This window comes from Myiozetetes cayanensis, unplaced genomic scaffold (assembly GCF_022539395.1).
Source record: "Myiozetetes cayanensis isolate MyiCay16 unplaced genomic scaffold, myiCay2020 scf4, whole genome shotgun sequence".
Classification (NCBI taxonomy): Eukaryota; Metazoa; Chordata; class Aves; order Passeriformes; family Tyrannidae; genus Myiozetetes; species Myiozetetes cayanensis.
Genome location: NW_026087631.1, coordinates 48,358,676 through 48,380,720, shown reverse-complemented (window position 1 = coordinate 48,380,720; position 22,045 = coordinate 48,358,676). Strand labels below are relative to the sequence as shown.

The 22,045-nt window shown below is 37.5% G+C and overlaps 2 protein-coding genes across 2 annotated transcripts in view; one reads left to right on the top strand and one right to left on the bottom strand.

Moving 5' to 3' along the window:
* Positions 1–22,045, top strand: part of ADAMTS6 (ADAM metallopeptidase with thrombospondin type 1 motif 6) — a 151,858-nt gene that overhangs the window by 120,409 nt on the left and 9,404 nt on the right. The window contains exons 20-23 of the mRNA XM_050330134.1: positions 1,005–1,143; positions 12,709–12,838; positions 16,297–16,501; positions 21,603–21,779. Of these exons, the coding sequence (XP_050186091.1) occupies positions 1,005–1,143; positions 12,709–12,838; positions 16,297–16,501; positions 21,603–21,779 (651 nt within the window). The remainder of the gene's footprint in view (positions 1–1,004; positions 1,144–12,708; positions 12,839–16,296; positions 16,502–21,602; positions 21,780–22,045) is intronic.
* NLN (neurolysin) overlaps positions 1–22,045 on the bottom strand; it is a 324,053-nt gene that overhangs the window by 300,136 nt on the left and 1,872 nt on the right. The window lies entirely within an intron of this gene.

Genomic DNA, 22,045 nt, shown 5'->3' with positions numbered 1-22,045 from the left:
ATTCACATTTTAGGCAACATTTTCAAACACCTGAATCATCTTTTTATCTTCTATAGCTGTGGATAAGCTAGAGAGAGTCCATATAGAATGAGTATACAATAATTATAGTGCCTTTTCTCATTCAGTCAGTGTCACTGACCTTCTTTCTGCAAGTTGTCTGCTCTTTCATCTTGTCAAGGTAGGCTGAAGTATTTCTGAAAAATGTAACAGAAAGTAGAAATGTATTAGAAGTAACACCGAGTCAGATTGCTGCATCTAACATGATTATATGTTACCAGCAATGAAAAAAAAGTTTGTTAGAGAGTCAGAGGTGGACAGGTGATATGTAGAAGTGCAGTACAACAGTGAGGGTAGGTGAGAACTTATGGTGATTGATCACTTTTGTCTATATCATGTGCAGTGATGTGGTTTTGGTGAGAGTTTTGATACTCCTTTAAAGGAATCACAGGTGTGATTCCACTAAGCTTATTCTGTTGGCTGCATTAAGGAAAAACAGTTACCTCAGCAACAGTCTGTTGTTGTTACTATTATTACTATTACTGTAGTTGCTAGAAGTGCTAACAAGGGCAGAACTAGGTTCATAGCTGCTGTGTGGCTTGTACCCCTCACAAGATTTCAGTTAGAACTGCTACATGTTTGCACAGTAATGTCCTTACCCAACTTTGAACTCCCACAGTTATTCAGCTCTCAAATTCATTTCCATGAAGACATTAATTTTATAAAAACTAGCTTTTTAGGACAATTTTTTCAGGAATAAAAAACTGATGGAAATTTTAAAGTTGTGTTAAGGGAGAAAAAAAAATACAGCTCACCTTAGGCAATAATACTTTTGTATATGTTTTAAAAGCTAGTACAGATTCCTTTGGGAATACCTAAAAGAATTACTGTGACTTCTTTATTGCTTTGTTCCCTCTGACAGGACATAACGTGCCTAGAATAAATGTCACTGTGTTTGCCCTTTGCTTGCCTGTTTTAATGGTATAACCAGTTGTTTTCAACTACAGATTCTGCTACAGGAACAAAATTTGGGTATAAGGTATAAATTCAATGTTCCCATCTCTCGCACTGGCAGTGGAGACAATGAAGTTGGCTTTGCATGGAATCACCTGCCTTGGTCAGAATGTTCTGCCACTTGTACTGGAGGTAAGACACCAGGCAGTCAAGCTACAGAGTAAACTGAATTGCAAGATACATTTTACTGTATAGTTATGTAGGTGACTAATTGAAAACATTTCTTTCAGGCATCCCTCAAACCTTAATGAACATTTATTTTAATCACAATGGATTTTATTGTTTTCACGTGCACTTAATATGTTCAGATCTTTTGGTTAAATGCAGTGTATCTTGGCACAGTATCTCTCTCTGCTGATATTTCTTCTGAGACCCTCTTGAAGCTGATATGTTTGCTTTTCACAGGAGCTTTGTTGATAAAGGACATCAGAAGTTTTAAATAAGGAAATTAAAAGCCAGAAGGCAAAATAGGTATCCGTTATTAAAAGATGTGTCTTTGAATGTTTGTAGGTATGCTTCACACAATCTTAGTCAGTCCTCCTGACCTCCAGCCACCAAAGTTTAGGATGCACACTGGCAGCTCCTCTATAGCAGATGATAACAGTTGGATTATACTTGCTAGCCCATAGCAATATGAGAGAATTGTTGCACTTTGGCAGCAGTGGGGGATTTGTAGGTTGTCCCATGTGATTCATCATGGGTGGCTTTTGCCCACAACTTACTATATTCCTAATCCTCCCTCTAGTGGCCACCAATGCAATTCTTTACCTCTGGCTGGGAGAGCAGGACAGTTGGCTTCCTTCAAAGCCAACACCATTGCTGCTGCAAGGAACTGGTGAGTAGAAGTGCTGTGTGAACAGTATCTTTCTTCTCTCTGGAGACTGAATGAATCATCTCCCCAACATACCTCTGTTTCAGAAGAGATGGGAAAGTGCTTTAAATCCATCTCAGAATTTCAGTTTCTACTGCACTGTGAATAGCCCACAGCAAGAGGAATATACCATATTTTTTTAAAGAACCTTTGGAACAAATATTTTTCACTTTCTTGTTTCCGGCTGTTGGAAGTATTCATGTTTAGAACCATGGTGACTCACCTTTCTGCTCAAAGCTTCTGTGGCCGTTACTACTTGTGTGCAGCTTAAATACAGCTTAGCCATACATAATACACAAAGGATAGCACGGATTCTTTTCTCTGACCCTAGAGAAAGTCTTGAAACGAAATAGAGGAAGATGCTAACGTTTTCCAGTATTTTTATTGTTCATTTGTTAGATTCCTGGGTGACAGGGTGCTTTTTTAAACTTCAGTTTTGGTACTGGTAACTGTGGTAGGGAAAGGAACATTTTAAAGGGGAAGTATAAAGAAGGGAATTGTCTAGCTCATAGCAAAAGACAGTTCCAAGTATCAGAACTTTAGGGTATTGTCAGATCCTGTTTTTTATGATGGCATTGAGTTAATGATCTGATTTTCTATTGATTCAGGTAGAGACAAGATTTTATCTATGGATCTTCTGTTATGGAGGTCATTCTCATTTCACACATTTGACAGTATACAATGAAAAAATAATTGGTTCTGGAGGAGTAGGCACTTGTCTAGGTTAAAAAATTTGGGTGTAATTATTAACTTTCAAGGGAAGATTTGTGAATCCTTAAAAACTGCATGTATTTATTTATTTTAAATTCAGAGGGAGGTAAAAGAGATTTTTTTTTTGGTAGCTTATGGTGGCCAAGCCAGGCACTTTTCTCTCCTGTCTTTCAGCTTAATAGAAGGATATCCTGTGGTCACTTATTTTCACTGAACACTGTGTTCATGACATAAGTATTACATTGTAGCTATAATTCATCTGAAAAACTGTATCTGCTTTCTCTATGTGAGTAGCTGCTGCTCCCTTCAGTTTATGAAACACCTTTCACCATATGCCAAAAGAAGATACAATTCTAAAGAGGAGCTGAGTCAGGGAAAAAGAAAAGGGAGACAAAGGTTGTAGAGACAAAGACTTTAACTTGGCAAATTTAGTTAGTAAAAATATGAAGTGTTGAGAAAACTTAAAACTGAAACCACGGCATGGCTTTGTTTATTTCTATAGTATTCATTATGAAGTCCATTATTGAAGTTCTGTTTAGTTAAACTTTGTCTTTGGAAGAGACATTTTACTAGACTTCAAAGGATAGCAAAATGTTAAACAGTTAAAGAATTTCTCCCTGACAGTGAAAAGGATAATAAGTATGTGTGAAGAATATTGGCATGGAAATAATTTTTATTTATGGGGTGAAAGAAATACATAGTGACTTAGGGACAGACTGTGAACAACATTTTTCAACATTTCCTTGCTTCTTACTGTAGTTGGTGTTGTTCACCTGTAGTGCATGAACTGATCAGGTTTTGATCATACGATTCATGTTGATCCAGGAAAGCTCCAGATAATGTAGAGCCAAATATACTTCTATATCAAAACATTTTATTTCAAAGCAGTAGGCAAATCTCAATTCTAATCAATATCGCGGGTGGGGTTTCGTCCCACAACAGACCCAGCGGCACATCTTGTATGGGAGACGGGACACATGCGAGTTGTGACCCACAAAATGGCGTTTATTAAAACAAGAAGACAGTTTATATACAGGGGGATACAGAAGGTTCAGGAACAGAGGTGGGTTTCTTACTGGGGAACCTTGAATCCCGAGAGCCAGTGATAAGTGAACTTGGAGGGATAGGCTGCATAGAATATGTCTGGTCATGCAGGGGGAAGGGAAAGCTTAGGGAAGAATGGAAGGATTGTCCTGGGGGCAGAGACAGGGGAATCTGCAAAGGCTGCAAGGCTGCGGCCTTGTAGCTGGGTCCCAAGCAGTTCTGTGCAGCTGCAGTTACTAGGAGACTTCGATAGAGATCTCTTCTTCTGAGCCTTCCTTGTAGCTCTTTTGCATCTCTCGCCACTCTCTGTAGGCCTCTTCTGGTCCACCCCCGACATTTCCCCCTTCTCTGTTTGTCAGGACTGGAAAAGCTTGGGAAAAACTTTTAGTCATGGATTTTTTAACACAAAAAATTAGACAGGGAAGGAAGACAAGGATGGAGAAAGTGATAATTAGAAACAAAATTATTCCTTTAACAACCTTGTTGGTCCAATCAGAAAGGGAAGGAAAGTGGAGCCAACTAAAGAGACCTGAAAAACCTTTGTCTTGGTTTATGGTGATGTCATTAACCACTTGTTTTAGAGTGTTGATGCTTTGGAACACACTCTCAGAGTGGTCTGAGAAGTTCAGACAACACAGCCCTTCAAATTCTTGGCAACCATGGCCGTGGGCAAGAAGTAAAAAGTCAATGGCTGCTCTATTTTGGAGAGTAGCTTCTTTGATTTTCAGGGTGTCTGCTAGCAGGCTCCCAATGGTGAGGGAAGTGGCATTGGCTTCGCTGGCCATCCAGCAGGCCATGTGGGCTAGAGTGGAGAGGGCTTTGGCTGCACCAATGCTGGCGAGTGGAAAACTACCCCAGAATCTCTGAGTATGGGACCAAGTTTGAAATTTGGGGTCACAGTCTGGTGGAACATGGATGTTTAGTTTATCCTCTTTGGTTGGATTGTTTTGAGGGACCTTGCGGGCTGTTGGTTTAGAATCAGGCACGACTGGGAGTGGTCTAGATTTGGTGCGCATTAAAATGTAGGATCTTTTGTTTCTAATGAGTTTGGGTCTGTCAGAAATTTGGTTCCTGATTGTTTGCAATTTAACTGGGTTGTACAGAGTAAGTTTTCCAATGGTACATGGCCCTCCCACTGGATTTTTCGGGATGCCTTGCCACGTTCTATCACCACAGATAAGAAAGTAGGTGGAAGGCAGTTTTGTGGGTCTAGAGAAACGTTCAGTGGGAAGAGGGCAAGGTTGGGAGCAATTGCAGCATGTGGTGGTGTTAGTATAGATGGAAGAATTGGGGGATATGTTAGGTTCTAGGGTAAGGTGATTAGTAGTGGGTGTGAATCTAAAGCAAGTGGTAGCTACAGGTGAGCCTAAAAGATCTAATTCTTGGGGATCAGTATCTAGGGTACCTAGACGTAGGAGAGTTTGGGAAATAGTGTCTGGGGAAGGAAGGAAATTATCTACAGGGAAGAGTTTTGGATAAACCTGTTCCAATCAGGTATACCCACAAGACAGCTTTTAAAAGGATGACTCACGCTGTCGAGGGAAAGGCACATTGTGTCTGTGTTGGTGGCTTTGGCTAGGGTAATCCTCCTCCCTTGGCTCGGATGGGCTCCCCATCTCTGGTGAAAATGGAGCGGCAGTAGCGTGCCCAGTGATACCCCTTCTTGCATATGGGACACAGGGTCCTAGGTAACTTCGGGTTAGGATCTGGGTTAGGGTAGTCTCATGTAAAGTGTCCTGGCTCCTGCTATTTGTGGCACACACTATTGGCTCTGTGTGCTTCCATGATTGCTTCTGTGATGGCTTGTACTCTGACTGGTTCTGCTTCAATCAATGCATCTGCTATTATTTTGCTTTCATATTTGCTTGAACCAATGTCCTTACAGACTTGTATCATGGACATGGGTGTGGGGTTCACCAGTGAACGGAGAACAGGCTGACAGTCTTGGTTAGCCTGTTCTATAGCTAATCAGACAAACAGGGCATCTTGGGCCTCTAAAGGTTTCACTTGCCGAGCTATTGCTTCCCTCAGCCTGGTGGCAAAGTCATAAAAGAGTTCTTTAAGACCTTGCTCTGAACTTGTCTGTATTTTAAGGTTATGTCTTTTTGTCTAGGGGTATGTAACACTTAAAAAGCTCTCTTAGAAGAACATCAAATTTGCAAGTATTTAGAAGCCAGGAAATGTCAGAAATAAGGATTACTATGAAATCTTTCTTCTTCTGTGGTTGTGGCTGTTTTGTGAAACAGGGACCAATTGACCAGGCACCATTTTCACAGTCTAGTTCATGTCTTCTCAACACTGCATAACTCTGCTTCTCTCTAAATCAGACTAATTTTATCTGCATTGCATACCTTTTGACCAAGTCTGTGATTTTTAAACCTGATTATTAATACATGTAATATCCAAAATGATGTTTCTCTAGTGTGAACTTGAGGATATATATTGAACGTCTGGAGAAGAGCCCAAAGGCATTGTGGCAGTGCAAAGTTTAACTGGTTTTGGAGGATTATACATTGCATAAGTGTCCAATTCTTTTGCGCAATCTCTCCTTCATAGCATTTTGAGAGCAATCCATTGCATTCAGCTGTTCCTAGACCTGCTTTATGCCTTGCCTTGGAGAAGGATGGCTAGAGCACTCAGGAGCTAAGGAACAAGTTAAGAGCAAGCTAAAAGCAGCCTGCAGTCTTTGATTAGATAGAAACATGCTGTCTTTTCCACTGGGCTTCTATATTATGTTCATCTCTGCTGTGCTGAGGAGTCAAATCTGAACATTAAAAATGCTTTACCTTTTCCAACAGGACCTCTGTTCTAGGGCCTGTCCATTTTGCACAATAGGAAGAGCATAGTAAATGGAATGTTAGGAAAGAGGAGAAGGGTTTCCCACTTATGACAGCTCAATGCTGAGCTCTGGATTCCATTCCTGCCTCCCTTTTGTGGTTCTCATGGTACTGAGCAACTCAAAGCATGTATTACAGTCTTACTTGCTAATTATGAATTATTGTTACACGGGTAGCTCTCTGGAATTTCTGACCTCTGATGCATGCAAGAAATTTTATCATTGCATGTGAAAACTCACCTAGACACCTGAAATCAATGTCCTCTCCGCAGCAGACATTATACCCCCTCTGCCCCTATATTCTCCATAGTTGTGTCTAGGAAATAAGTTAAACTTCATGAAACAAACAGTTCATGTTTAGATTGCCTGTAAAAGCAGAGGAAAGTCTTCTGTGAGAGGCAACCTTGGCTGTAATGACCATGAGATTGTGGAGTTCAATACTGAATGAAGACATAGCAGGGCAGCGAGCAAGATTACAGCCATTAACTTCAGGAGAGCTAACTTCAGTCTTGTTAGGAATCCTCTTGGAAGAATCCCATGGGAACAGGCCCTAAAGGGAAGAGGGGTCCAAGAGAGTTGGTTGGTATTCAAGGATCATTTCCTTCAGGCTCAAGAATGATGCACCCCAGTGAGAAAGAAATTAAGCCAAGGGGGCAAGAAACCTCTGTGGATGAATAAAGAACTCCTGTCATTTCCTGTCATAAGCAGGAAATACACAGGAGATGGAAGCAGGGTTAGACCACTTGGAGTGAATATAGAGAGGTGATCAGAGTAAGTAGAAATGAGACAAGAAAGGCCAAGGCCCATCTAGAATTAAATGTGGCCCAGGATGTCAGGGATAACAAAATGGCCTTTTTCAAATACATCTGCATCAAAAGGAAAACTAAAAATAATGTGTGCCCATTAGTAAATGGAGAGGGAACCCTGAAAACAGAGGACACAGAGAAGGCAAAGGTACTGAATACCTTCTTGGCATTAGTCTTCACTGTCAAGATCAGCCCTCAGGGATCTTCTGACCCAGGAGACCAGGGTAAAGGAATGTTGGAAGGAAGACTTTCCCTTGGCCAAGGAGGATTGGGTCTCAGAACACCTAAACAAATTTAACATCCTCAGGTCCACGGGCCCTAATGGGATGTGTCCGTGAGTGCTGAGAGAGCTAGCAGACATCATAGCCAGGCTGTTCTTGATCATCTTTGAAAGGTCATGGAGAAAGGAGAGTGCCTGAGGACTGGAAGATAGGAAATATCACCCTACTCTTCTAAAAGAAGAAGGACCCAGGCAACTACTGGCCATTCTGCCTCAGTTCCTGGAAAGGTGATGAAGTGCTTTGTTCTGGAAGCCATCTCTCCCCAAGTGGAAGACAAGAAGGTGATCAGGAGTAGTCAGCATAAATTCACTAAAGGTAAATCATGCTTGACCAACATGATTGCCTCCTGTAATGAAACAGCTACCTGGATGGATGAGGTAAGAGCAATGGATATTGTCTACCTCAACTTCAGCAAGGCTTTCAACACTGTCTCTCACAACATTTTCCTAAGCAAACTTAGGAATATGGACTGGATGAATGGACAGTGAGGTGGATTGAGAACTGGCTGAATGGCAGAACTCAGGGGATCATAATCAGTGGCAAAGGGGCTAGTTGGGGGCCTGTCACTAGTGGTGTCCCCCAGGGTTCAATACTAGGCCAGTATTGTTTAACTTGTTCATCCATGACTTGGTTGGAGGGGCAGATGCCTCCTCAGCAAGTTCACAGACAGAGTTTGAAGGAGTGGTCAATACCCCAGAGGGCTGTGCAGCCCTTCAGAAGGACCTGGACAAGTTGGAGAGATGGGCAGAGAAGAACTGTCTGAAATTCAACAAGGAGAAGTGCAGCTGCTGCACCTGGGGAGAAATAACCTCAGGCACTAGTACAGGTTGAGGGCCAGCCTGCTGGAAAACAGCTCTGCGGAGAAGGACTTGGGGGTCCTGGTGGACATCAAGGTGTCCGTGAGCCAACAGTGTGTCCTTGTGACCAAGAATGTCAATGGTATCCTGGGGTGCATTAGGAAGACCACTGCCAGCAGGTCGAGGGAGATGATCCTGTCCTGGTGGGGACTGGAATGCCGTGTCCATCTCTGGACTTCTCAGTACAAGAGAGACATGGAGCTCCTGGAATGAGTCCAGTGGAGAGCTACAAAGTTGATTAAGGGACTGGAGGAAAGGCTCTCCTACAAGGAAAGGCTGAGGAGGCTGGGCCTGTTCAACCTCAAGAAGAAACAGTTGTCTTCAGTTAAGTATCTGAAGGGAGGTGCCAAAAAGATGGAGCCAGGCTTTTCTCAGTGGAGCCAAGCAATAGGGCAAGAGGCAGTGGGCAGAAGCTGATGTACAGGAAATTCCACCAGAATATGAGGAAAACTTCTTTACTGTGCAAGTAACCATGCACTGGAACAGATTGCCCAGAGAGGTTATGGAGGTTATAGCTGGTGGCAGACTGGGAGAAGACTACAAGAAAACGATGCCAGAGAATACCAGAATGTACAGTGCAAGGTTCTTTATACAGAGAAGAATAAGAGAGGAGAGAACACAGGGAAATCAGAAAAAATGAGTGGCAGCAGCAAAAGATTTCTTTAACGACCTGAGTATTGTTTAATGAAAAAGACTGAGAAAGGGAAAAATAAAAAATGTAAAAATAGTTAATGAAACAATAAAATGAGATCTGGAAAGAGAGGAAAGAGTGATATATATCACTTACAGATCACAGAATTGTAGTTTATTTACTTTCATACATGTCTTTTCCTATATGTTTTCTTGTAATTTTCCGAGGTCAAGTGTATGACTCTGTCCAGATTAGTAAGTATTCTTAATAAGGAACGGCTGTGGTATTGTTTTAAAAAAATCCAGCAAAAGAAAAAAAAAGGAAAAGAATCCTTCTTTATGGTTTGGTTTTTTTTTTTTTTTAATGTGTTTAAAAATTGCTCAAATAAGTGTATATTCCTTCCCCCCCCCCCCAATTTCTTCCATGTTTAATTAATTCTAATGGTAAATGGGAACAAATAGCAGCATTTCTGATCTGGAATTTGTCAGTAACCCTAAGCATTGGTTTGGATTTCATTTATTCTATTACAGTTCATCTCCAGATGAGTTAAATGTCTTAGATATTTATGTGAATTTTTTTGAAACAGTATACTAAGTAAATTGATTGCTGTCTAGTTTTTTTACTTCTCCTCGCTTGTGTAAAGTGGTGCCAACTATGGTTTCCTTTCATGCCCTCAGATGAATTATCTTTAGACAAATAAAACGTATTTTTCCTCACCAAAGAAAATGTAAGTTTGGCTCTGTGATGAATATCTTGTGATCTGATGAGTGAGCTCAGAAAGTATGTCTGGGTTAACCAGCATGCACTAGTTTTGGTGATGCAAGCTTCACTGTGTATTGGTATTGGAATCTTTATAATTAACTGTTGCAATCACAAACCACAATTTTTGGGATTGCTTTTAAAAATAGATACGGCATTTACATGCCTGCAATTTTAATGGAAGAATAGAATGTGCTCATGTAACTGCTGAAAGTCATGCAGACTATTTGTGAACTGAAATCTGCAAAACATCTCAGTTCTCTGGAGATTGTGGTCACAAAAACACTGGAGTTTGGGGATTTTTTTAGGATTACATTGACCACTTATGAGGACATTTTGTGTCTTTTATTATAAACTATGAATCTGTAGATTTGAAAGCAGAGTGTTTCTTTCTAACTGCTTGTAATTATTCCCCCCAGAGTTTAAATGAACTGGTTTAACTGTGATTTTCATATTATTTTAAGAGAGACCTTATACTCAGGAAAGAGTTAATAATAAAAAGAGTTTTTCAAGACCCACAGGGCATAACCAGGTTGTAGCTGTTGTCTTGGTAGAAAGAGCACTTCTAGCTTTTCCGTTTCTTTTTCTTGTCTTAAAAGTTAGAATCTGATTTTTTTTCTGAATATTGAATAACATTGTAACTAAACAGCAATTTTGTAAAGTTTATATACTGTGTGACAAAATGTTGCAGAACTTTTTAAAAAACTGGATTAATGTATCTGCTGGCATCAATTAAATATTCTACACTGTGTAACTGAATAATGGTGAATACTGTCTTACAGGTGATACCCAACTGAACAACATTGAATAAATAATACACCTGACTTAATTTTTTTTTAAGCTGAGCACAGTGATCCTTCATACAGCTTTAGAATATTTTCTTATTACTTAACTGCTCAGAAATTAATCTGCTAAGGCTGACAATTTTTAACCAAAGCTTAGAAGGAAATGTGTCTGATGCCAGTAGGAGGTTCAGTAAAAACATTAATATCTGTGCTATCTGATAAATATATTTACGAGAATGGTATGCCTCATTAAAATGCTTAATTCTAAAGTATGAATAAATTATTATTTTTAAGTAATTGTATTTGAGGGAAATATCAGCATGAAGGCCACATTCAACCTGTTTTATCAGCCACAAAGAAAATTAAGGCAGCTTGTGATAGAAAGGATAGATGATTAGTCAGGGTTGAACATTACTTGTACGTCAACTAGCACTGCCATGTCATTAGCATTGCTGTTTTGCTAGAACTGTTAAGTACTATTTCTCATCATGGTGACATCTGAGTAGAAAATTACTAGAAATATTCCTTACCAATTTGTTCAGATCTGATTCTAATTATTCTCATCCGTTGGTAGTGTTTGCATAGATTATAGAATTCAGAGTGAATTTTGTCACAGCTTCTCAAATATTTAGATCTTTCACTTACTTGTCAAGAACCAAAGGAAGGTATTATTTCCTCCTATGAGGAAAGGCTAAGAGAATTAGGTTTGTTCAGCGTGGAAAAGAGATGGTTTAGGGGTGAACTAATTGCAGCTGTCCAATACCTGAAGGGGCCCACAAGAAATATGGAAAGGAAGGTTTGTAAGACAGGGCAAGAAGGAATGGCAGCAAACTAAAGGAGAGCAGCTTCAGGTTAGATACTAGGAAAAAATTCTCTACTGAGGTTGGCGAGACACTGGAACAGGTTGCCCACAGGAGTTGTGGATGCTCCAACCCTGGGAGTGTTCAAGGCCAGGTTGGATGGGGCTCTGAGCAACCTCAGTCTAGTGAAAGATGACCCTGGCTATGTCAGGGGGCTTGGGTAATCTCTAAGGTCCCTTCCAACCTAAACCACTCTATGATTCTGTGCATGTCTTCAAATGAAGAGATGGTTGTAAAGTTGGCAGATATTTGAAGCCAGGAGGTTTTAATCCCTGTTTAGTTGTATGCATTTCACATTTTGGAAAAAGTTTAATAATTTCTTCTGGTTTTAAGAAAGGTACAGGGCTTTTTGCAACTTTTATAATGCAAATAATCTCATTATTTCAGAGTTATAACTAGTCATATTCAATAAAATACTGCATGTGAATTGCAAATCCAGAGTCTGTTTATGCTACTGAACAGCATACAGATTGTTTTAAAGAGAGAGGAGTCAGTGTGTACTAGTCTTAACAACAATATACTGTTGTCATATCAGTGGTTCCTTACTGTCTTTCTTTAGGTCCTGTTTAAAAAAAACCAAAAAAACAGACCAACCAAAAATCTGTTTAACACACTACCTTACAATGTTATCTTGGCACTGATATGTTTTGGTAATAATGATCAATTCTAAATTGCCCTTTTGATGGTTAGTAATGAAAGAAGAGCTGGAAGTGCCAGACAAAATAAGTATTCACAGGGAAAACCTGTACCTTTCATATTGAATTATACTTCTGTTATTTTCATGAAGAAAATTTGTATAAAAATGCAACACTGTTTTCCCAGTATTGCTGGTTTATTTTAAACCAGAGCACATAAACAATAGTTCTGCACTGAAGTGTGACTACTTTCTATTTAGTGATGTATTCTTTGGAAATTTAAGTGTCTTTCCTGGGAGAGGATGACAGATAGAAAATGGATTTTGTGCAATATATAAATAAAAATGATCTGTTAGTAAATCTATAAATATATTCCCTTTGATTTCGAAAACAACAGCAATTTAAAATCTTATCTCAGTGGGGTAGCCTAAAAATGAAGGAAAATAAAAGCTTTATTGTGGTCAGGGGGCATTCAGTCAACTGAAATTCACATTGCTGCAGCTTTCAGACAGTTAAAGTGGGATGGTAGGATTAATAATCAATAAGTGAAATACACTTATCCTGAGCAAGTAGAAGAGCAAGAATGGTTAGTTGATCAATGGTCTTTCATTTCATCCCAAGGTGTACAGAAACAAGAGGTGGTGTGTAAAAGGCTGGATGACAGCTCCATTGTACAAAACAATTACTGTGACCCTGACAGTAAGCCTCCAGAAAACCAAAGAGCCTGCAACACTGAGCCTTGCCCACCCGAGTAAGTCATTAATCAATAAGATGGACAGTTTTTTTGCATAGATAGAAAATTCTTCGTAATCTATAATGAATCCTATTGAACAAATGTGTATAAAATTCTGATCTAGTATTCATATCTTGGTTTGTCAGAAAGGATATTTGGGTTTGGTTTTTTGGTAATGGTTTCTGTTTCGTCTTGTCCTTCTAAAATCAGCTGTGGAAAATTTGTATAGCTAGAGGAAGTCTGATTTGACTGAGGAACAGTTCATACATTTGAAGTGAAAAGAGACTAGCAAAACAGTTTCTTAGGGTGTGAGTGTCATATGCAGTGAGTAATGCAGAGAGTAGAACTGCAGACCATTCTAAAGGCAACAAGGACAGAAGAATGTTGAGGTAAGAATAACTTAATAATATGGCATCCTAAATGTTTAACATATTTTAAAGTATGTTATATTAAAACTTGGCTTGAAGTGTTCATGTGAGAAGTGGAAAATACAGAAACCTGTTTAACAGACCAAACCATTTCCTGATAATAGTTTTGTCAAAACTTTCTCTCCAACATGCTCAATGTTGTACAGTAATGCTGTGTGTTTTTAAGGATTAGGTGCCTACATGATTAATGCTATTTCAATTTATTTTTAAAGCTAGCTATATGCTATATATTGAAAAGATAATTAAAAACAGAGCAATTCATTTGGTTGAAAATGAAGTGTGGCAAGGACCTATAGCATAGCTTATTCTTACTACAAAAGCTGTTTAAAAACAGTTGTGGTATTTTGCACTAGAGAATAATATTAGCATGTGCACAACAGCTTATGTTTTGAGACATAAAACTTGTGGAAAAGGTCAGAGACGCAAACAGTTTATTGATTACCAAGCTCTAGTTAGGTTGACTTTGGTGATAATCTGTAGCTGTATTCCAACTGAGCATGAAAATAATCAATGCTGATTATATGTAGATACTGCACAATACTGTGGCCTCTTGTAAATGTCTCTTAGAAACTGCTAAATTGTAGCATGAAGGACACTGGGAGGAATGGGACAACATTTTTGTGCATTAGTAAAATACTAACAGGTGTTCATGAAGCCAGTTTCTTCTAGAGTATCAGCTGCTTCCTTGATGTGGTGCCTGTTTGCAGGATGACAAAGTAATGTCTTCTACACTTACTTACACTGTGTCATATACCTTACTCATTTGACACAGAGCACAGTGAAGCCATTGCACTGCTGTCACTTTGAGTGTGAATGTGCTGTCTCACAAACAGGTCTAAATTAGGTCAAAATCATTATCTCCACAGTCTGTGTGTAAATACATGTTTATCCTCCAAGGATGTGCATTTGTACTTTGTTTGGATAAGACTGTTTAGCATGGCTGTAACTGAACTTTCACACCATTTACCTGAGAGCAGAACTTGAGAAGTGGTCATGTTTGATCAGTTCCTTTTTACCAAACACATCCCTATGCCTTCCTTTATGTGGCTTAATTATTAACAAATTAGCATATCAAAAAGTAACATTTACATAATTACTCCAAACCAATTAAATTTTATTTTCTTTTTTTTTTCACTGACATTACTTAAAAAACAAAAACTAGAAAAACAAGAAAACCCCAGCCCGCAAAGTGGAACACTTTCGGATTTTTCCATCCAATATAGCAGGGACATTGATGAACATGGAGACAAGTCATCAAAATTCAGATAGTGGGTAGTGTGTATTAATCAGTACAACTTCAGCATGTCAGGGCAGTTCAGCCCTCATCTACCTTCATTCTGATGTTCCCCCCAGGGTGAATACAAAGTGCCGAACTCCTAAGGAAGGGTTCTTGATTCCTCATGTTGTAAGTAGTCTAGTAGAAGGCAGCTAAATAAGAAATAGTTATCCAAAGAAGTTTGTCCTTTTTGGCAGAAAGTTTTATCACGCAGTCTGACTTAGTCTTTACATAGAGTGGCCAAATATTTCCCTTTTTAATTAGCACAATTCCACTGCTGATGTATACCAAAAGCAATGAAAATTATACACTTTTTGAATGATAGTTACATTATACGTGAGGTCCTTGAGCAGCAGCAGACTATTTTTGTTCATAGTATTTTGTTTATTATTACAATAAGTAACTCTTAAGCTTCACATTTCAAAAAAATATTCTTATAGTCCTATGAGTTAGGAATAGTAGTGTCTTGTCATACACTATTAATATTAAATGTACATGAGAGCAAAGGCACTTGGGCAAATCATAGGACTAACTAAAAATTAACACTTCGGCCTCATGAAAGCTCTGAAGAGCTTCAAATTCTCCCTATTGTGGTAAAAGCATAAGCTACTTTGATGAAGAATTACAAACTAATTTCCTTTTGCTGGGAAAGTAATGGCAGAATACAGCATATTTGTTTCCATCTCTCTATCCATCTAGTTCTATATTAGAATATATTACATATTATGTAACACAAGAGTGGATAGCAGCACTTTTTTTTGACAGCAGTTTGAAAAATTAACGGGTCTTATGAGGCAACTCTAAGGAACATCCACAGTGACTGACATGTCTGGCATTTTTTGCATACTGGCAACGTGATAGCATACTAGACTTCACCTTCATCCTTTGCAAGGATGACTCAGGCGAGTATCTAGTCAACATCTGAAATACTGAAGATTAGTTTTGGTCTTGACAATATGACAAAATTTTTCCAATTAATTGAGCTGTATTAACCATCAGTAGGAAAAAAAGAAGTAACATTACAGTCTGCTGTAAGATAACTGTAGCTGCTTTAGTCTCTGCAGCAACACAAAGTAATATTTACAATTCTTGACTTTTACTACATATGAAGAAACAACCAGAAGTTCCCTCTAGCACGTATCATACAGTGCTTTAAATTTTTTAAATATTTGTTGAGGCCATTTTTTATGTGATGAATTCATGTTTTGCGAGTGTTTGCTTTACTTACTCAAATAAGAGTATTTTGCTTTTCAGTGGAGACTTTTTTAAAAAAGCTTAGAAATGTTTCCTAATGAGATGAGAATTAACTCTCAGAAAGTCCAATTTTGAGATAAAATGTTTTTATTGTAATGATACTAGGGAGGCAAACAGCTTGGCTTTCAGCTTGTGATATAGCTTACAGCAATGGTTCCCAAACATTTCCAGTTGCAAACCACTTTCAGAGAAATCATTTCAGGCAAGTTAAGTACAAATCTACTTAAATAACTGCAGTTTTGTCAGGCTCAACACTCCTTTCTAACTGCTATAGGTTAGGATGGAAATTGCTGTTCTAGAAAAATACAGAGTAGTGTTATTATTGGAAGATATGGTTGCAGTGGGGCATAAATTAAAATATTCAGTAAAAAGACTCATAAGTTTCTACTTTATTTCACTGTGTATTTTTAATAATTATTTAGGTTTCATAATTTAAGCAATTTGCACTCTTGGTTTGTGCAATTATCTACTTTGTTTCTGAAATGCATTAACTGAGTCTCCTAATGTTTTCTATGCAGATGGTTTATAGGAGATTGGTCAGAATGCAGCAAGACCTGTGATGGAGGAATGCGCTCACGAACAGTTCTCTGTATCAGAAAGATTGGACCTTCTGAGGAGGAGACACTGGACAATACCAACTGTTTAACACACCGGCCTATTGAAAAAGAGCCCTGTAACAATCAGTCCTGTCCCCCACAGTGGGTTGCTTTGGACTGGTCAGAAGTAAGGAAGTTTTGCTGTGTTAGCTCATTGGTAATAGTGGAGACAGGAGCTCCGACCACTGAATATTAGTACATTTTCTGTCTCTACTAGCTAAGCAAATGATTAATAAAAAATTCAGAATCTCACAGGTTTAATACTGAAGCAGTTTTTCTTTTTTCTTCTGTGTTGTCAGTTCTGCTGTTTTTTTCAAATGATTATGACCTGTTTTGATTAATCATGGTAAAAAACAGTAAAACACAAAAGAGAATAGTAAAGTAGTAAAAAAAAATCCAGTGAAACAAAAAACCCTATCCTAGCCTTATGGTATGAAGCAATTATTTTAAAGTAAAAAGTAATTTCCATTTCCATTGTTTATTGAACAGGCAAATACCTGAATAGTAGAGGTGATAGGTTTACAACATCAGAAGCCGTAATAAACTGCTTTCTTTTTTTTAATGAAGTAATGATGCTGATGTAAAGCATCACATTTCTTAGCAAAATGCCTCAAGAGGCAGACCTGAAAGTTGGTTTTCTATTTATTAAATATATTGTTAAATATGATGATATCTGTTATGGTGTAAGCCAAGCTTATAGTATACCCTATACTTATTCAGGTATTAAATTTGAACCAGTGCAGCTGAAAGGACAGGCAAATACATTTGAATGGAACTGCATCTCATGCAAATCGGAGTGCAGAAGTGTCTGTATACTTTTTCACATTCTTGCTATTCTAGATTCCTATCTCACCCCACTTTTTATCTCAACACACCCTTTGGACTACGTAGATAATAGGGTTTCCTGAGTTTCCATGTCTGTGTCTTTGCTTTCAAATGCAGCCATATAATATAGTTGGTTTCATAAATTGATCAAACTGTGTTTTAAAATGAGGTAATTAGTGGATTTGTCCCATTCGTTCTTGGAAAAATATCACTGAACTTCAACTTTTGAATTGCAAGAAGTGTTCTAATGTTTTTCATGCCAGTTTATACCTGTTTGCTTTTGCTATCTGAAACAGTGCTTCTTCCTTTCCAGCTGCTATTCATCATAAACTAATTAATCTTGGTCACATTCTTCTTTCATGCTTCAGTTTGAAGTTGTCTTTGGAATGGATGACTAGAGTTAAATGAATATATTATCCCAGAGGAGGTTTCACCTGTGGCTCAATGTTTTGTTTCTTGCCTCTTATGAAAATGCCCATAAACTACAGTGTGTCAGTATACCCTAAATAAGCTGGTTCTCTCCCACAGCTATAACATACTGGTTACCTAAAGCCATTTTACACTTTGTTAATATATGCAGATCCTAATCCTCCTTTTTTAATTTTTTAAAATGGGTCCTCTTGCTTGTCATACTGCCAAAATTCACTAAACTTCAATTATTAATGTCTTCATGGTTTTCCAGTTCTTTCTGTAGACCATACCTCTTCAGCAACAAAATCAGTTAGTTACCTGTGCTACCTGCTAGTTTCAGTACTTTCAGTAGAATCACTGAATTCTGATCATTACAGTGCTGTAAGCTGCCATGGAAGCTGTTGTTGTTCATCTGCTTTATGTCTGAATTTCACATTTCTCCATCTGTTCTCCATCTGTTATTCTTAGCTGAAGAAACAACGTCTGTAGACAGTTTTCTTTTTATTATTACTATATACACTTACTATATATACTTGGTACAAAAGAAGAGCATGTCAATTTGCTATACTGTTCAACTGGCTTTTTTCTGTAAGGAACTATAAGTGAATGCCATTTTAGTGAGCTTTTATACAAAAAAAAATCTTCTAAAATATGTGAACTTCTGAATTTTTGTTTTGTTTTTATTAATTTATCAGATAAATGCTTTTGCTTATATTCTCACTCTCCTGTCATTTGCCATCCGTATGCTTGAACAACTTCTTAAGGCCTTCATACTCAGCTTTTTATACAGCAGAAGTATGTTATGATTTTGAACAAAATCATTCTAATTCAAAGATTCAAACTCTGATAAACTTCTGGTTGTGATGGTTTTTAATCAAGATTGTGAAAAAGTGCCAATTTCTTTCTGGTATGAATTTTGTTTGTATCTTGGCAGACTGTCTTGACTGATGATACCATTTTAATATAATGAGAAAAACAGCTTTTTTTTTTCTCTTCATCATTCCCAGAAATATAAGTGTAAACATTTTTATATGTATGTTTGTATGATTTTCTGACAGAAACATGAAAATGAAAACAAGAGTGAATTCAAAAATTGAAGAGTAGAATATTCCTTCCATTGAAACCAATGGAAAACCTTGCTAATTAGAGTGCAACTTGAAAAGTTTTCTTTTAATGTTCAAAACAATTAATACATAATATAAATAAAACAATTATAGAACTCCTTTAGCTGGTCATGCACTTTTTGACGATCAGTATAATTACACATTTTTTAAGCTTTCAGTGACAATTTAAAAAAAATTATGTATCTTTTGGGTTAGAGAAACAAAAGCATTTTGTAAACCTAAAGGTTAAATGAAGTCTTCAGGAAAATGTAAAAGTGCTTTTATCAAATTGAAATGAAAGCTAACAGTATCTAGCTTACTGAAATGTAGTCATTCTCAAGTAATGCCATAATGATTTTCAGACTTAGCAATAGCTGAGCTTTGATAGAATTTATCTACCTACTATAATAATAATAACAATAACAATAACAAGACTACTACTACTACTACTAATAATAATAAACAACCAGCAAAAAATATTTCTTAAGAAGAACCTTAATCAGAGAAGGGCATTTAATTTGCATTATTTGTGTTCATGACTTAAAGGGAAGGAGTCAGAAATTCTAGAAATTCTAGATTTAGTAGTGGAAAATACTTCTTCCTCATTTGGTTTCTCTAGGTATTTTGTCTTGCATTTGCTTTGGAGACATACACTGTTTTTGTTAAATTTGACTTAAGCTTTTTAGTTGTAGTGATTTGGTATTACTACCTATTTGCTTATTTCATTTCTAGGGACCAGACTGTAGTTCATCTTATTTAGTAGAATTTTTACTATAGCTCCAAAAAAGGAATGTTGTTTTCTTCTGGTACTAGTTGCTGAAAGAAGACTTTTTCAGATGGCATCTTAGATAAAAGAATGTGTCTTCAAGCAGTACAAGAAAATGGGTGCTCCTAGACTCAAATTTTGGTTCCCAAAGTCCTACTTGTTTGCTAACATATTCTAGAGATTATGAAACTGTGTGGGCACATTGGGTTTTGACATTTTGACAGAGTCCTTTCAATCTTGTCACTTTCCTGTTTATTTTTGACAGAATGGTGTGATTTTTAAGTATTCAGCTAGTAAGGTACACTTGCTTCTTCTTCCTACTAAAAAGTCATTCATTTTGCATTAAATGCTTGTATGGGATAAAATAGACAAAACATTCCTTGGAATTTGGACCAGAACTGATGAGTGTCATGACACTGAAGACCTCGCATATTCATTGTCATTCTTTTTTGACCTCTATTTATGTTTGTAGTTCTGTCAGAGATCTTTCTTCTCTTATTTCTCTCCTTCGTAGTTTTCTAGTAGGCAGGTCTTAGTGTACACAAGATTTGGGATTAAAGTCTCTTCAGTGTGAGGATGTTTGAACCTGGTTACTCTGTATCACAATTCTGAACACTGAACTACTGTAGATAAGGAGGCCATATCTTGACAGAAAAAACCAGAATAGGATAGGAAAGAAAAGGTTGCATTTTAGTGGTTATATATCCATTTTGCAGTTCTGGTTTATAAACTCCAATTGCAGGAGCCATCTTTTTGCATCCCAGTTTAAGATCCTAAGTACAAGTGGAGATAGGATTTGGGATAAACCAAAATTGACTAGTATTGACTAGTTTAGTTGCCTCTCTGTGCAAGGTTTCCTTAAAGATAAATCTTTACATATTGATAGGGTATATCCTTACATAAAACTGGGGGACTGTTTTAAAACTTCTGTAGGTTAGTCAAAGGTGCTTCAGGATTAGGCATACAGCAATGAAGTTTGCATCACTCAAGTAATTTTTTTTTAAATTAATTTTGGGGGTGTTTCTTTTTTCCCCATTTATATACTGACTTGGTTTGTATGTGTGGTATGCGACCTCTTGAATATTGCTCCAGTGCCACATAGTATTATTTCCCAGATAATGTTTTGTCTCTATATATTAAAGGCATATTGAAAGGCTTAGCATAATCTGTATGTAAAACTTATGCTATCAGAAATGGATTCTGTTTCAAATATTGCAGATGTGCTTATGGGATAAAGGTTAACACGCCACTAGGGAATTCTAAAACTGTGCTTGCAGTAAAGAGAGACTGATTTGGGGAAGGTCTTGAGTTTTAATTTGTTAGCACTTGTCTCTACCCCATTCTGCAGTTGTGTTACTGTACATGACAGTTAATGGTCAGTAGCAAAAAGGAAGGTGAATGGCAGGGACACCTATATAAAGGAAGATGAGGGAAAACGGAGGTCATCAGGCCTGCTTATGATTTATTATCTGCTTGCTGTTAGAACAGCACAAGAGTGATAAAAGGAGGAAAAAACAAGAACTGTGTGAAAATAGAATTAAAATTTAAATGGGAAAGGAGAGGAAAGCATGCATGGTAGGAGAGGGTATAATATTTCTATATATATGAATAATCTGGTTTATATGGAGTCAAGTAAAGCATTTATCTTCTCTTATGTATATTTAGGAAAAATGTGTTCATTGTGAGGTGGATAAAGGCTGTACTAAGGTTATATTGAGATCGGAGAGTATTACTTTTAATTTCTGAAATGCACACCCAGGTTTGTTTCATAATAGTGTTGCATGTGGCAGACCTTTCTACTTGGCTGCAGTGTTTTTCTTAAGCCTACATAATGGTTCATATATATAAAAGTAAACAGTAACACCATAGGCTAAATATAAATGGAGAAGGAAATCTACGTTTAGAAACTTAAAACTTAGAAAAGCTTATACTTAATAAAGTAATCATTAGTCAGCTTGTTTGTGTTTCTCAATATTTTTAATTATTATTATTATCATATGATGATTATAGTTTAATTATAAGATCATAAATATATTGTACTGTTTTACATAATAACATTTCTCACAGTTTTATTGGATTTTTACTGAACCTTTAATTATTTATTTGTATTGATATTTTTTCAGTGCACACCAAAGTGTGGCCCAGGATTCAAACACCGAATTGTTCTGTGCAAAAGTAGCGATCTTTTAAAAACCTTTCCAGCCGCGCAATGCCAAGATGAAAACAAACCGCCAGTGCGTATCCGCTGTAGTTTAGGCCGATGTCCTCCTCCTCGCTGGGTCACTGGAGACTGGGGACAGGTGAGATAGTCCATGCCAGTCTTCACTGCTGTTAGTCTCCTACATTAGCACCTTTTAGAACATGATATTGCTGGAAACAGCTAAATGATGGTTCCCAGGACTGAAACAAAAGCTTCTCAACCCTGTTTGTGTCAGATTGAAAAGTGATTCTTTATGATGGTTGTCTGCCAAACTATAAAGTATTTGCTGAGAACAATCTAGTTTGTTCTGGATGAGTCTTTAAAAAAATTTGATAGTCCATCCTACATTTTTTGGAAGGGTAATTT